This window comes from Cetorhinus maximus, chromosome 20, assembly GCF_964194155.1.
Source record: "Cetorhinus maximus chromosome 20, sCetMax3.hap1.1, whole genome shotgun sequence".
Lineage (NCBI taxonomy): Eukaryota > Metazoa > Chordata > Chondrichthyes > Lamniformes > Cetorhinidae > Cetorhinus > Cetorhinus maximus.
The window spans coordinates 14,017,260-14,033,517 of record NC_135898.1 but is presented as its reverse complement, the minus strand read 5'-3'; the positions used below and the strand labels follow the sequence as shown (position 1 = coordinate 14,033,517).

Below are 16,258 nucleotides of genomic sequence, written 5' to 3'. Positions count from 1 at the left end.
GAATGGCTGTCAGGCAGCAAGCACATGCAGTAGCAGAAAGGGCATATCATCCCTGCAATTGCAATGTTGCACATGAACCAGGCAAAATCAATTGTAAGAGCAAGACAAAGACAATTTTAAACATGATGCAGCTATGACTGATCAACTGAGTACAAATTTAGGCTGCACCAGGTGGGAAATATTGAATATAACATGTTAGGATTTAAAGTCAAGAGCACCCACACTACTCACATCAGCATGTATTAACAATGGATTCACAATTCAATTTAGATGCTGTAGAATGCAGCTGAACCTAATAAAACAACAAAGAGCTGGAAACTTAGCAACTCCATCTTTTTGACTACAACACTCCTCAGTTCCACCTTCAAAAGGTGGGCCTGTTGGAGTGATGATCATTGCAGAGTAGTTAACAGTATTAGTGTATGGCTGACAACTCCCTTTCTGCAGCAACTGAATTGATCCGCTTCTCTGGAAGAGGAATCAACAGACAGCACCTTGCTGCTATAGCAAGCTCACAACAGAGCAGAAGTTAAGAAACAAGGCTGAGCCAGGTTATAGGTTAATTTTAATTACAAAAAGCAGACAAACTGAATGGGAAAAAGTAACTAGAGAAAATACCTCAAAGAAGCCTGCAACGGCAGCAGCTCCACATTTGTCTCTGTGCATTCCTGCCATTATACCACCAGCTTTAATGTCAGCACCACCAGTATCATAAGTTACCCCCTGAAGGCAAAAAAGATTGCAGAGCAATTATCTGATTTCTGACTGCTCAACAGTTGTATTAGACAAAGCAAATGTTGCAGTTAGAAGCGAACTATTACACAATAATTTCTTTTCAATAAAATTGCCTGTTTCTTTGAGGATAGCCATTCAGCCTCTCTCACTTAATCCATCCAGAACACTTCACTTCAACTCCCCAACAGTTGATAAACGATTCTAACATTTTCAAAAGCACGACACAATCTGCAAGTCCATGCAAGCTGTGAATCACTGAAAATCAAATTCACAGCCCGCAATGTGCTGTTTAATAATATCTCCACTTACCCTAGACTACAGCAAAATCAAGTGGCGGGCCCAATCCCAACAATCAAGGAATGTTATCATGGTTTCGTTGGTCTCCTGACCACCGCCACCAAAAAGAGCATCCTCCCAGGCTTCAAGCAAGAATACGCTCCTTGCTGGACAAAGGAGTCCCATGACCTTCTCTGGCAATACACCAATCTGGCAGCCCATATGGTTCAACAGCCCTGCTCGAGTCTCCAGATTCAGCCAGACGCCAACGATTGATTGAGTGCATTGAAGGCCTGGACTTAATGCACTCTGGTTGCTGTGCCTTGGCCTTTTACTTTGCCTTGGAGCCACGAATCCAATGGAATACCCAGCTCCAGAAGTCCGGCCAAACGCATAGCTTCCATGTTGGTCCAGAGTACAAAAGGATCTTTTGTCAAGGACACTAAGCGAAAGTTACGTTACCAACTACACTGCAAAATGACATTAATTCCTCCACACGCCCTCACCCCCATAAAAAAAAGATGGTGTGAAGGAAGAACTAGCGGCAATCAAGAAAGGGAAGGCAGCTGGCAGAGATGGTATTCCCTCTTCAAGTCTCTCCAACAAGTAGGCCCAATAGGATTCCAGCGGCTTGTGAAACTGTACCATAAAGCCATGGAATCAGAATGCATCCCGACGCATGGACAATGGTCTCTGCTATACTAAAACCTGGCAAGCCGATAGATGACCAAGCAAATCATAGGACGATGTCACTTCTGTACATGACTTTAAAACTCCAAGAACCTAGCCTTTTACAGAGAATTAGCCGTCTCATCGAGGCTGTGATCCCTGAAGAAAGAGTGGGCTTTTGGCCTAAAAGTAGCTGCGACCAAGCTGCTGCACTCAACTGTTATGGCAAGTGGAGAGTAAATGCTGAGCTGCTCAAATCCCAAAGGGAAACTTGGAAACAGCTGCCACAACTGTTTTGCTATTTGCGCTTTTATTTAAAGATGCATGCCTTGAATTCTGCAGTAATAACTCCACTGAGTCTTAAAGGTTTTTCACAAAACTAAATTAAACATTTATTGCTAAAAGTAGATTGTTAAGCACATACATAGGTCTACAAATTACTACTATAACTCCTAGCTCCCCTAATTAATCTAACACCCAATAACATCTCCGTTAAGGCAACAGTAAAACAACAGACTTAAACATACCCAGGCAAAGCAGACAATACTCTGGACAGTGATATTCAAAGTGAATTCTCTTAGCAGCTTGGTACATAGAGACCGAAGGCTTTTATACATGTTTCTCTCTTTTTAATGTAAATCCCATTGTCCCAATTTGCCTTTGCAACTTTACTTTTCCCATAATATAAACCTTTCATAGTGCTCATGTCAGTAATCTTTGGAAAAAATAAACACACTGTTTGGCTTGGCCTCTGTTGGCTAGGTGTAAACGCCTTAGCATGTCTTTGAAATTCACTACTCGGGTTTATCTAAAAATGCCAATGTTCTTCACAACTCCCATTCTAAAACTTCCACCATGTTTAGGTAATTAGCATTTCAAAACTAGTTTCCCTTCTAATACATCAGAGCACCCAGACCTGCTGTCTGTAATTCAATTAAAAACCATACATGTGCACACACACACACTAGTCCAAAACCCACTATTAACCTACCTTTACAATAAATTACAATATTATGAAAATTATATTTTCATGACAACTCACATTGAGGCCCGTTTCCAGAGGAAACTCAAGGCCCATGCAGACTTTGTGGACCTGTCATCAGCCTATGACACTGTCTGGATTAGAGGCCTGATGCTGAAATTTACAAGGATAATTCCCTGCCTCAAAACACTATACCTCCTTTGGGCAACACCGAGCAATAGCTGGCTAGGTATCCATCTTGGCGACAAAACCTGCTCACCTCAATCCCTTCATGGACTGCCACAAGCATCAGTGCTGCCACCCAAGCTCAACATCTACCCGAATGACACACCAAAGTTGAGCAAATTTGCATATGCAGACAAGCTTGCCCTGGCAACGCCAGCAGCCACCAACAGAGTCCACTTTCAAAAGGGACCTCAACATCATTTCTGACCTCTTCCATAATGGAGACTCAAACCAAAGCCCCACACAACACACTGCATTTCATCTCAAAGAAAACACTGAACAAACCCTGTATGTTACCTTCTGCAGCAACTTCGTACCACATGACCCCAGTCTGACTTATCTCGGAGTGAAAGCGGACCGCATACCTCCCTTCCACAACTGCCAGAAGGTGGTAGCCATCAAGACGAAGTCAAGAGTCAACTTGATCCAGAAACTGGCAAACACCAGTTGGGAAGCCTCAACACCAGCACTACAGGCTTCAGCAACGGCCCTGATGTACTCTGTAGCCAAGCACTGTGCACCAGTATGGACCACAAGTAGCCGCAGTTCACTGGTTGATGTTCAACTGAACACTATAATAAGATGCATCATTGGAACACTCAAATCAAGCCCAGCACCCTGACTATCCATAATGGCACACATGGCCCCCTCACTGATCCGCTGCAACGGCGGTCCTCCGTGAAGCTCGGCGAATTCAGGAAAACAAACATCTCCCCATCCATCAGGACCTCACTCATGTCCCTCACCTCTGCCTATGTCACCTAAGCCCTTTTGAACCCATGCACACAACCTCCAGCCATGAGATTTCAACACTGAGCAAGCTTGGAAAAATCAATGGTCCTCACAAGAAGTTATGAGCAACAACCTCGTGAAAGATTCAACTCAGAAGATCCCTTATAAAAACAGAACAGGAGGTAGGCCATAGGGCCCCTCGAGCCTGCTCCGCAATTTAACAAGGTCACAGGTCATCTGATAGTAATGTCAAATCTGCATCCTACCTGCCTCCGATTACCTATCACCTCCTTGCTTATCAAGAATCCATCTACCTCTGCCTTAAAAATATTCAAAGACTCTGCTTCCACTGCCTTTTCAGAAAGATGGTTCTAAAGACTCATGACCCTCAGAAAAAATCTTGCCTCATCTCCGTTTTAAATGAGCGGCCCCTTATTTCTAAAACAGCAACCCCTAGTTCTAGATTTTGCCACAAGAGAGAACATCCTCTCCACATCCACCCTATCAAGACCCCTCAGGAAATTATATGTTTCAATCAAGTCGCCTCTTACTCTTATAAACTCCAGCAGAAACAAGCCTAGCCTTTCCACATAAGAAAGCGCATCCATTCCAGCTATTATTCTGGTAAACCTTCTCTGAACTGCTTTCAACGCATTTATATCCTTCCTTAAATAAGCTGGCCACTGTACACCGATACGGTCTCACTCGTGCTCTATGTAACTGAAGCATAACCCCCCTAATTTTGTATTCAATACCTCTCACAATAAATGATAACATTCCAATACCTTTCCTAATTGCTTGCTGTGCCTGCATATTAACCGTTTGCGATTCATGCAGTAGGATACCCATATCCCTCTGCATCTCAGAGCTCCTCAAACTCTCAACTTGTTTCATTGTTCCTGCCAAAATGGACAATTTCACATTTTCCCACATTATATTCCATTTGCCAGATCTTTGCCCACTCACTTAAACTATCGTTTTGTAGCTTCCTTATGCCCTCTTCACAACTTACTTTCCTACCTATCTTTGTGTCATTAGCAAATTTGGCAACCATCCCACCCATCCCTTCATCCAAGTCATTTATATAAATTGTAAAGAGTTGATGTCCCAGCACTGATCTCTGCGGCATGTCACTTGTTACATCTTGCCAACCTTTAAAAGACCCACTTATGCCTACTCTCTGCTTCCTGTTCTAGCTATGCCAATATGTTATACCATGAGCTTTTATTTTCCACAATAACCTTTGAGATGGCAGTTTATCAAATGCCCCCTTCTGAAAATCTAAGTACATCTACTGGTTCCCCTTTATCCACAGCACATGTGACTCTTAAGAACTCAAGTAATTTGGTTAAACATGATTTCCCTTTAACAAAACCATGTTAACTCTGCCTGATTACCTTGACCTTATCGAAGTGCCCTGCTATAGCTTCTTGAATAACAGCCTCTAACATGTTCCCTATGACAGATGTTAAGCTATTATTTCAATCTCCCACAAAGCTCATGTGCATTCTTGCACCACATCCAACGTGGATACTCATGCACAAATGCAAAATTAAAAATTTTGCTGTGGGCACAACTCTGGTCTGCTATGCATGACCACTGAACATGTAACAACTCAATGCCTGCCTCAAACATAGAGGTATTTCAGTGATACACTATTATGCCTCCCATAATATCCTGGCTTGATCACCTTGAAGTCTAATTATAATGGTTGCTCTATACTCAGCCACACGAAGGAAGGACAGTAAAATTTTCAAATTATTTAATCTACATCTTCAAATATTACTCTCTCATGTCCTGCACAGCCATCAGTACTTCAATGTCTCACTGGCCAGAACTGCATACAGCACTCGAACAGTGGTCTGACGAAAGCACAGTATGATAAAAGGCAAAATACTGCGGATGCTGGAAATCTGAAACAAAAACAAAAAAAAAAAAATGCTGGAAAAACTCAGCAGGTCTGACAGCATCTGTGGAGAGAGAGAGACAGAGATAACGTTTCGAGTCCGTATGACTCTTTTTCAGATCTGAGCACAGTATGGTTCAATGATGAATTTTACTCTTAAGGCTCATGTACGTCAACATTCCACTGGCTTTAATTATTGCTGCTCCAGGTTTTTTGGACGTGTTGAGCCTTCGTTTAACACATGGAATTAATTTTAATTTCATGTTCAATTCTTCACCCTCTCGCGACTCCTCAGATACTGAAACGTCCATGCCCAAAAGTAGCAAGGCCTGAACAACATCCAGGCTTGGGCTGTCAAATGGCAAGTAACATTCGCGCCACACAAGTGTCAGGCAATGACCATCTCCAACAAGAGTGAATCCCACCATCACCCCTTGACGTTCAATGGCATTACCATCACTGAATCCATACTACTAACATCCTGGGGGTTACCATTGACCAGAAACTGAATTGGATTAGCCACATAAATGCTGTGGCTACAAGAGCAGGTCAAAGGCTAGGAATCCTGAAGCAAGTAACTCACCTGCTGACTCCCCAAAGCCTGTCCACCATCCACAAGGCACAGGTCAAGAGCGTGATGGAATATTCCCCACTTAGCTGAATGAGTGCAGCTCCCACAACACTCAAGAAGCTTGACACCATCCAGGACAAAGCAGCCAGCTGGATTGGCACCACATCCACAAACATTTACACCCTCCACCACCGACACACAGTAGCAGCAGTGTGTACCATCTACAAGATGCAATGCAGGAATTCTACAGGGCTCCTTAAACAGCACCTTCCAAACCCATGACCACTACCATTTAGAAGGACAAGGACAGCAGATAAATGGGAACACCACCACCAGGAAGTTCCCCTCCAAGTCCTTCACCATCCTGACTTGGAAATATATCATCATTCCTTCATTGTTACCGGGTCAAAATCCTGGAACTCCCTTCCTAACAGCACTGTCAGCGTACCTACACCACATGGACTGCAGCGGTTCAAGGCAGTTCACCACTGCCTTCACAAGGGCAACCAGGAATGGGCAATAAATGCTGGCCCAGCTAGCAAAACCCACATCCCATGAATGAATGAAAAAAAAGAGACAAAATGTGCATGTAACCACTATGAAATGCAGAGAACTAGTACAAAGGTTGGGACACCCTCAATTAAAACACATGAAGCACGAACCATTCCGCAACTTTATCCCTATACTCTTACCTTGCCAACAAGCATGAGTGTTTTTTCACTGGCACCCTCTCCTGTATATTGCAGCTCAATAACCCGTGCCTGATGACGCTCTACATCTGTAGGGATTTGAGGGGGAAAAGTATCAGTATTTGGTCTGTCAAATCATGAAATGTAGACCATTGAAGTCAGGGACAAGGAAATTCTCGAGTGTCTCTAATAGTATAAACCATGACTGGTTCAACAATTTAGCCAAGTATGCAGGGCATTTCGCAAAATGGAAAAAATAATTTGGATGCTAACAATCTGAAAACAAACATCAAACTGGAAATATTCAAGTCCGGGAATACCTGGAGAAACAGAAATCAGTCAACTCTTCAAGTATAGAGGCCATTCCTCAGATCAGAGCACTCCTTTGACCTGAAACCTTGACAGTCTGGCTTCAATTTTTCTCAGGCCTTATCCTGCTGAGCATTTCTAGTTTTCTCATTTTTTTTATTAATTATGGCTATAGATTAGTTTCAATGTAGACAAATCCTTTGGGTCAAAAGATGCACAAAAATATAAAATATAGCACTACACTTCATTTACCATATATGAATAGATGAAACACTTATCTCCTGGAACCCAAGGGCTTTAACTCCTACACAAAACCTTACACTTATTGAATTACAGCAACACTTTTGCATGCATTAGACAAATCAATTGGTGCAAGTGAACCAGAGCTCACTACTGTAACATGGTTTAAGTCAGGACCCCATTCTTCACATGATAATGCATCTAAATTAACATGACCTTGTATTCCTCAGTTAGAACAATAGAACAAACTAAATTAAAGCAAATTACTGAACAGAAAGATGAAAACCTTTGGAAGAATATTAAAGCAAAAGATCCAAACCAATAATTTAGTCTGCTGCATACATTTAATTAATTCAGAGTGAATTTAAAACCCATGAGTGCTTGAAATTAATTACTTTTTTTGTTAAAAAATAGCATAGCAACTGATTAAAAGCAGTGATCACTTTGTTAAAGGTGGTTATCTGCTAGTCATACTGCTCCACTCAGATGAGTCATAAACAAAGTGCACTTCAAAGTGAAAATTATGGTAAAGTGAGTTGCTCTTGAACAAACAATACACAGGAATGCATTCGAGATTGAGATTCAGCAAGACTTTTGTCAGCATTCGCCCACTCACTGCAACAATACAGTCAGCAAAAGGATTGCATTTACACCTTATTTTATTGGCCTTCACAATTTTGCAGCAGGTTTAAAAGATAATGGCAGTTAGATTTGGAATTTCTAGAAAGACTCGAGAAATTTTTTAGGTTGTAATGAGTTTGAATATTCTGGAGACCATAGAAACTCTGAAAATAGATGGGTATTTACAGATAGAGATCAAAAGATTCACTTCTGATTAAAATGGATTCCAGTGGACAGCAACATAACTATTTTTTAAAGGCAGAAAATGAAAGACTCAGTTCAGTCTATCTACCGACTTACCTTTGGCACAGCGATTGACTGCTGCCAAGCATGGGTACTCTTCTTCTAGTGTTGTTAAATCACTGGTCACTGAAACCTGGCAACAGAAAAGATCAATAATCTGAACTAGCTTTTGGCATGGATGGACTCAAAAATTGCAAAGACAGGGATTTGAAGACTTAACATTCTTCATTGCCCTCTTCAAAATGGCTCGCAGCATTTATTCTGTTAAAAATAAATTCATTTATCCTGCTTTAAGTGAAAAACATTCAAATGCCCGAGTGCCAAGATTCAACTACCTAAAGCAGAATTCAAAGCAAAGTGAAAGCTCAGCTCAGGCATAATGTGCGCCTGTAACCAAGCAGGGGCTCAAACACATCAGTTACTTAATATTCATGAAGCAAAGGAAGTTTATCCATTTCTATGTAAAAAAAGGTTGAAAATTCCCAACTGCCACTCTCATACCTAGCACAAAGGAAGATGGTTGTGGTGGTAAGAATTCAATCGTCTCAGCTCCAGGACATCACTGCAGGAGTTCCTCTGGGTACTGTCCTGGGCCCAACCATCTTCAGCTGCTTCATCAATAACCTTCCAATCATCATAAGGTCAGAAGTGGGGATGTTCGCTAATGATTGCACAATGTGCAGCACCATTTGCGGCTCCTTAGGTACTGAAGCAGTCCACACGCAACAAGACCTGAACAACTTGGAAGCATATCACCGTTCCTTCACTGTCACTGGTCAAAATCCTGGAACTCACTTCCTAGTGACAATGTAGGTGTACTTGCACCAGATGGACTGCAGCAGTTCAAGGCACCAGCTCACTACCACCTACGTGGGGGAGATCAGGGTTGCGCAGAAAATGGTGGCCTTGCTGGCAATGTTCACAACTCAAAAAAGTTGCCCAAGTAAAAAAGCTTTGCAAGAAACCAAAAAAAAAAATTTACGCAGTGAATGCACTGCCTGGAAACGTAGCGAAGCCAGATCTGTTTGTAACTTGTAAAAGGGAATTGGACAAATACTTGACAGGGAAATATTTAAGAAGCCATGGACAAAGAACAGGGAACTAAAACTAACTAGATAGCCTTTTCAGAGGGCTAGCCAAAACAAAATGGTGCCATTCACTGGGACTGCCTTCAGTGTTGTACCATTCTACAAATCTATTTCATGCCAATTTGAACAGAACTGTATAATGTACATGGAGAAAAGGGGAGCATTTTGAAGCTTCTTAAAACAAATAAACTACTTCAGTGAACACTTACAGAGACAACAGAATTACTAAAAATACTCTGAACATAGTCAGCCACTTTTGGAGCTGCCATTCGCTCTGGGTCAGATCCACCAATATCTCTGCATACAGTTCTGGAAAGACAAAAAAAGTTATGATTTTAGCTCAGACTATCCAAATGATTGTTTAATCACTTGACTGTTGCCCAAACACTTGTTAGGAATGAAGTTAATCTCTAATCTGCCAGTTCAAAAAGCTTCCTGCTCCTAATTTTGATTGTTCTAGCAATCACAGCTTCACTATGGGCAGGAAAAACAAAACTATTGGAGAATTGATTCAACCTACTTGAATTACAGCAGGAGCACTGCCGAGAGCATTTTTGCTCAGAACAGATGACAGCAAGTAATGATGCAGATGGAGAAGGGTAAAAAAACAACTTTGGCTTTCAAAGAAGTCAAGGTAGTCTTCAAAATTAATCAACATGTGAAGGAAACATGTGTGTAGTCATGTTATTTGGGTCAGCAACAACCTAGGGGCAGACTTCACTTTGCTCAGAATTTAAATTTTGACTTTTGTTCCCAGTATTTTATATTTCAGGTGACTTTTTCCAATCAGAATGACCCCCGACTGGTCCTTACCTGCCTCTCTCTACTGCCGATGACAGCAATACAAGTTTCTTTCCTTCCTCCACACTTGAGGCCCATACACCCAGATAGTCCACTTTAATGGCCTTTTCTGGGTATCGCTCACGAATCTCCAATGGCTGCAAGACATGAACATGGGAATTACTTCGCCTGTCAGTCAAGACTCTCCCAGATCATTTTAACTGAGATTAGAACTGGTAAGGCAGCATTTACACAACTCAGCCAATACACTCCTCCTCCTTCAGGTACCATGATGCAAGAAGGTGTTGGCAACCATGGAACATTGGATTGTTCCATGATTATGCTTGGCAAATTCCTGCAGTGCTTTGCCATGGCCTTCTACAGTATGGCAGACCACGGAACTCTCCTGCTTTTACTGTCTATCAGGCATATTGGAAGGATTTACAGGCTGATAAGCAACCTGGTTGGCCACTTTCCGTGGCCATCATGTCCTGAAGAGCGACTTAAACCTACAGCTTCTGGCCCCAGAGGTGGATGCTACCACTGCACCAGAAGACCTCCATAGCCAGTACACTAGATAAAAGGTTTAACAACTCCTTAATTCAGTAATTCTTTACCCAAGGGAGAGGCCTTCCACAGAACTGTTAAGGTATCCCTCCCCCACATTTTTGTCCTACTAGGCATCAACTGTGCCCAACTTTTCAAGCCTCTGCAAATACCACAAGTAAGTTCAGCAGGTCAGTGACCTGGCACTCAGTACTATGCCAAAAACATGTAGCTCACTTGTCCAATGGAAAATTTGGGCACAATGCCTTGCACTTGCTGGTTCCTTAAGGCCCTAAGAAGTAGGAGCAGAAGCAGGCCATTCGGCCCATCATGTCTGCTCTGCCATTCAATGAGATCATGGCTGATCTGATAATCCTCAACTCCACTTTACTGCCTTTTCCCCATAACCCTTGATTCCCTTAATGATTAAAAATTTGTCTACCTCAGCCTTGAATATACTTAAAGTCAGTGATGGTGATCAGTCAGCAAAAAGGAATCTATTCCTGCAAGAGCCCCAAAGTGACAATTCCAATTTACATGCAAATGGTTTGAATCATTTAATGCAATATCCTACTTACCACATACAAAGCATGCAGAGCTCCAAGCAGAGTAACTAAGGGAGCTTCTTGGAAAAACTCTTCAGGAGGGCAAACCAAGATGGGCTTCACCATGCCAGCCTTCAAAGCACTGGGCAAGTGGGGGAAAAGTCAAAATGAGTTTTATTGCAACATTTCAGATTTTTCTTAAGCAGATAATTTCGAGCTACAGATCGTCAATATGAACTTCCTCCCACTTTGGTTGTACAAATACAGTATGGGCGACATGCAAGGCAAAACTCCCTCTCTCATGACCAAAGTTTTCCATTTTGTTAAGCCTGATTCAAGTGTTGTCAGAAGTTGAATTTGTATAGTCCAATTTCCACCATTAAAAACCACAAGGCATGTTTCATATAACTCCTAACAATCCCAACAACACTGGACCACATACCGCTTGATACCAATGGCAGCTGCATCACCGAATCGCCGCACATCATCGTAATCCCTGTTGAGGGGCCCAGTTGGTGCAAAGATCTATGCATAAAGAAGTTTGTACAACACATAATTATCTCGTTAGTCGTACAAAGTCAATTCCTAAATTCTTTCTGGTGATATTCTTTTACAAAATTATAGAATGATGACAAAAGGAAAACATTTGACCCATCATGTGTGCACTTGATTAGAACTATACACTTAAATCCACTCACTTGCCCTTTACTCCAGGAATCTTTTCCTCCCTAGCTATTTATCTAATTATTTTTGAAAGTTACTCTGGAATCTCCTTCCATCATCCTTTCAGGCAGTGGATTCCAGCTTATAATTTTACAGACAATTTTCCTCAGATCCCCTCAGATTTTTGTGCAACTCACTTTAAAACAGTTTCCCTGATTACTTATGCCAAAGGAAATAGTTTCCCCTACTTGGTTCTACAAAAACCCTTAATGATGTTGAATATCTCAACCAAATCTCCTCTTAAGCTTTTCTATTCTTAAGAACAGCACCCCCTTCTCTCATCTCTCTACTAGTGCTACGCCAGTAAGTTTCTTCTTCATCCTTTCGAAGGCCTTGACGATTTGCCTTCATGAACGACCTGCACTTCTTTAAACAACTGAACTAAAGATACTCTAGCACAAGTTTTCCTCACAAAATCCACGCAGGCCTCATTTATCAGTTTATACTTTTCCAAATGTCAATTTATTTTGTCCGATTGCTCTCTCTCTCAAGGATTCCGACTTAAGACTGACATGCCTGGTAATTGCAGGGTTTATTCTAAACCTTTTGGATCAAGAACCTAACATTTAAATTATCCAGTCCTCTGGTGCCATTCTGATATCAAAGGAAGACTGGAAGATTACGGCCCTTGCCTGCACAATTTCCACTCTTGCTTCTGTCAGTAAGAATGATATCACCAATTGGGAATTGGAAAGGGTGGCACTGCTCACAAAAATTCACCAAGTACCTTCTCTGTTCATTTTTATCCTGTTCAATATCACTATTGGCCCCTCCTTCACTGCAATATCGGCAGCAAACTCTTTTCTAGTGAAAACAGGCGCATCTCATCTAATACAGCAGTCTTGTCCATCTCTACAAGGCTCTCTTTTTTGCCTACAAATTGACCCAACCCTTCCTTTTGCTCTATGTTTGAGGGGTTTTTAGACTCCCTTTTATGTTAGCTGCTAATGTATTGTCTGTTATTCCTGTTTTACATTTCCTCTGTACTTGCTGCATTCAAGTTAGCTCTCTACTGTATGTGAGCTGTACGTTTGTCATAAGCCGCCTTTTTCTGTTTTAGTTTTAAACGCTATCTTTAGCCATCCAGGGAACTTTAGCTTTGCATACTCTTCATTTCCCACTCACGTCTGCTCGGCACCTGAAACATCTCTTTGGATCTCCCATTGCTCAACTGTTTTGTCCATCTGTTTCTAAATACTCCTGGGCCTGATCCCAATTTCTCACTAACTAGCACTCCACCAGTCAAGTATTCTTACACTTAATTGTTATTTGTCCTTTTCCATAATTCTTATAAGCCCGATAATAATTACTCTTCTTCAAATGCTCCAGCACAAACATGCTCCATTTAATTCCCTGGAACTAAATCAAGGCCTGTTTCTTCCTCACCGTCATCAACAAAGTTCTTGTACACATTAAAGAAATTCCTCCCGCTCCAAGCTCTACACAGTACAACTGTCCCAGTCAATAATTAGGTAATTAAAGTTGTTGTACTTCATGTCCCAGTAAAGCTCAACATTACCAATAACTAAATACTTAAGTACCATTCTTACTTGTCCACTGCAGCCATACTACACATTTTTACATCCACTGAAAAACCCGAGTTAACAAGAAAAACAAATACTGATCTTCAAATACAGCTTGCGTTTATTTTTTTCTTTAATTTTGTCTTTCAGGATGAAAGATGGTCCAATTACTTTCCTTCATCCTTAACTACCTTGTACATACAGTGTCCCAGTATTGTTAAATGTTCCTTCAAGAGGAAAGAAAACCTGTATGATCTGGAGACAAAGTTGGGGGAATAAAATTAATTTCCATATGTAAACTTCAACAATAGTGGGCAACATTTATCCTCACGTTTCTGAGGTAATAGCAAACTGGTCACAAGTCTTTAGTCTGGTGATCTTTTGAGAATGGGAAGAGGGTATTTCAAACTCTCATTTGTCCACACGTTTTCCACTGTGTGCTGTGTGGCCAGCCTGTTTATATTACAATAAACAGAATTAAGAGCCAGAGCACAACGCTTGAATATACTGTGCAATTTTTTTGCAATGTGATAAGAAATGCTCCCATCTGATAAGTTCACTCACCACTCTAGCTCCTGGAAAATCAGGAGCATGAACCAGTACCACTTCCTGCTCCACTGAAGCATCAATCTGGAAGACAATAATTTCAGTCATTAGTTAAATCCTTTATAAAAGTAGCAGAATTAGCCACCAGTAAAGACATCAGACAAGCAACTAGGAGAGCAAACAGCATGTTTGCCTTTCCTGCATGGGGGTAGAGTAATGAAGTCTTGCTGCAATTATATAGGGCTTCGGTGAAACTGCACTTGGGAGTAAGGTGTCATCACCCAACGAAGAATATACGTGCCTTGAGGGTTCACTAGACTGGATTCCTGGGAAGACAGGGTTGCCCTATAAAGGAGATGTCTAATTGAATGCACTTATATTTTCCGGAGTTCGGAAGAATGGGAGGTAATCCCATTGCAAAATAAGTTTCTGACAAAGCAGATGCCAAAATGCTGTTTCCCTTTGCCCGTCCAGTACAGAGCTCAGGATCAACCTTTAGGACTGAGCAGAGGAGAAATTTCTTCACCCATGACCTTGCCATTTCATGTTCCATTGCTAGCCACATTGTATTCATTGCGCACAAGGCAGACTCTGATCACCTCAAGGTACACTCTCCATCTATGACCTCCCAACTCCATTTAGTTTCATGACCACCCCTGGAAAAAAGCCCTCCCAAATCATTTACAATAAAACTTTCAAACTCCCAACCGACTATCATCTCGCCTCCCATTCTCCATATTTCAGCAGCTACTGACCTGCTTAATCACACCCCTAACTATCTTTGATGCCATGGTGCTCATTAGAAATATCCCTCTCCCTCACCCTGGTCATTTACCCTGGTACAGCCCTTATCCAAGCAAGTCAGGCAGCAACCATTGAGGGTAAAACATCATGGTGCAAGGTCACAGGCCAGAAACATGAACTCTTCTCCACAGATGCTGCCCTAGTATTTCCAGCATTTTCTGTTTTCAGATTTACAGCAACTGCAATACACTTTTATATGGCCCTCATCTCTCCTCGCCCAAGTCTAAAAGACATAGATATCAGCTTATATGGCAAAAAACTGATTTAGCCATTCATCATCACATCTGGCTGGACCACAAATGCTATAGGGTCCTGCTCTCCTGTCAAAACTTTCTACTCCAGGATGATCCTGGAATACAAAGCCCCACGCGTTCCCTCACTACCAACACTGTCATTAAATTCCTTATTCCCACCACCCTCACTCTCAGCAGGAGCCTAGTACACATTGAATTTGTCACTAAGATGGAAGCCATCCATTAAGCTGCTTTTGTCACTTTGCTCCTTCTCACATAGCCCACTGTGCTAAACTACCTCTTAAGTTACACTGACCTAGCCCTGAAATCTAGTCTTTATCTAATTTCTTTCCCATCTCCTCCCATGCCCTTCTCTGGGCTCAATTTGCCCAAAAAACTCACAACCTTCTCCCTCTATTCTATTAAAACTGTTGACCATCTAACTTCCCTTCCTAAACCCCATATTAGTTGATGTTGTTAATGGCTCCCTCTCCTCAGACACTGTGTACTTGCCTTCAAATCTATCATGACCCCTCTTCTCAAAAACCGACCCTGTCCTTCAAACTAAAGCCCCATCTCCAACCTACTATTCCTTGCCACAAACTTTGAATGTGTTGCCTCCACCCCAATCCATACCAACATGTCCCGTAGCTCTATGGTAGATGGATCTCAGCACCCCCTCCTATTTTCTAAACATATGCTGCCGAGCACCAACATCAGTGAGGATGTGGAACCTGATGGTGTCTTAAGATGATGATGCTCAGCTCTCACCACCACCTCTCTCGATTGCTCCACTATCTCCAATTTGTCATACAGCTTGTCCAACATCCAATACTAAATGAGAAGAAATTTCCTCCCAGCAGATATTGGAAAGACCAAAGGCATTATCCTGGCTCCCCACCCACCATCTCCATCCATTTCACTAGCAACTGTGTGGCCATACCAGGCATTCTCATAACCTTGGGTGCCGTATTTGACCCCGATATGAGCTTCTGACCACACCCTCCCCAAGTCAGTCTGCTGCTTCGTCCATAACATGTCCCGACTCTGCCATCACCCACTATCATTCACTGCTGAATCCCTCAATGCCGTTGTTTTCTCTAGACAATTCAAGCACTCTCCTGGCCAGCATCATACACTCCCCATAAATTGGAACTCATTCGAAACTGATATCAGTATCCTAAACTGCACCGCGTCCCATTCACCCTTCACTGTTTATGCTCGCTGACCTACATTGGCTCTCACTCCAGAAATGCCTGAATTTTCAGTTAT

The 16,258-nt window shown here is 42.0% G+C and overlaps 1 protein-coding gene across 1 annotated transcript in view; it reads right to left on the bottom strand.

Annotated features, from left to right (window-relative positions):
• The window catches only part of LOC144694876 (putative aminopeptidase W07G4.4), a 37,833-nt gene that overhangs the window by 11,149 nt on the left and 10,426 nt on the right, over window positions 1–16,258 (bottom strand). Inside the window, exons 4-11 of the mRNA XM_078565539.1 lie at window positions 13,968–14,033; window positions 11,600–11,682; window positions 11,191–11,299; window positions 10,100–10,224; window positions 9,496–9,595; window positions 8,256–8,331; window positions 6,789–6,874; window positions 619–723 (exon numbers count right to left, since the gene is read on the bottom strand). Of these exons, the coding sequence (XP_078421665.1) occupies window positions 619–723; window positions 6,789–6,874; window positions 8,256–8,331; window positions 9,496–9,595; window positions 10,100–10,224; window positions 11,191–11,299; window positions 11,600–11,682; window positions 13,968–14,033 (750 nt within the window). The remainder of the gene's footprint in view (window positions 1–618; window positions 724–6,788; window positions 6,875–8,255; window positions 8,332–9,495; window positions 9,596–10,099; window positions 10,225–11,190; window positions 11,300–11,599; window positions 11,683–13,967; window positions 14,034–16,258) is intronic.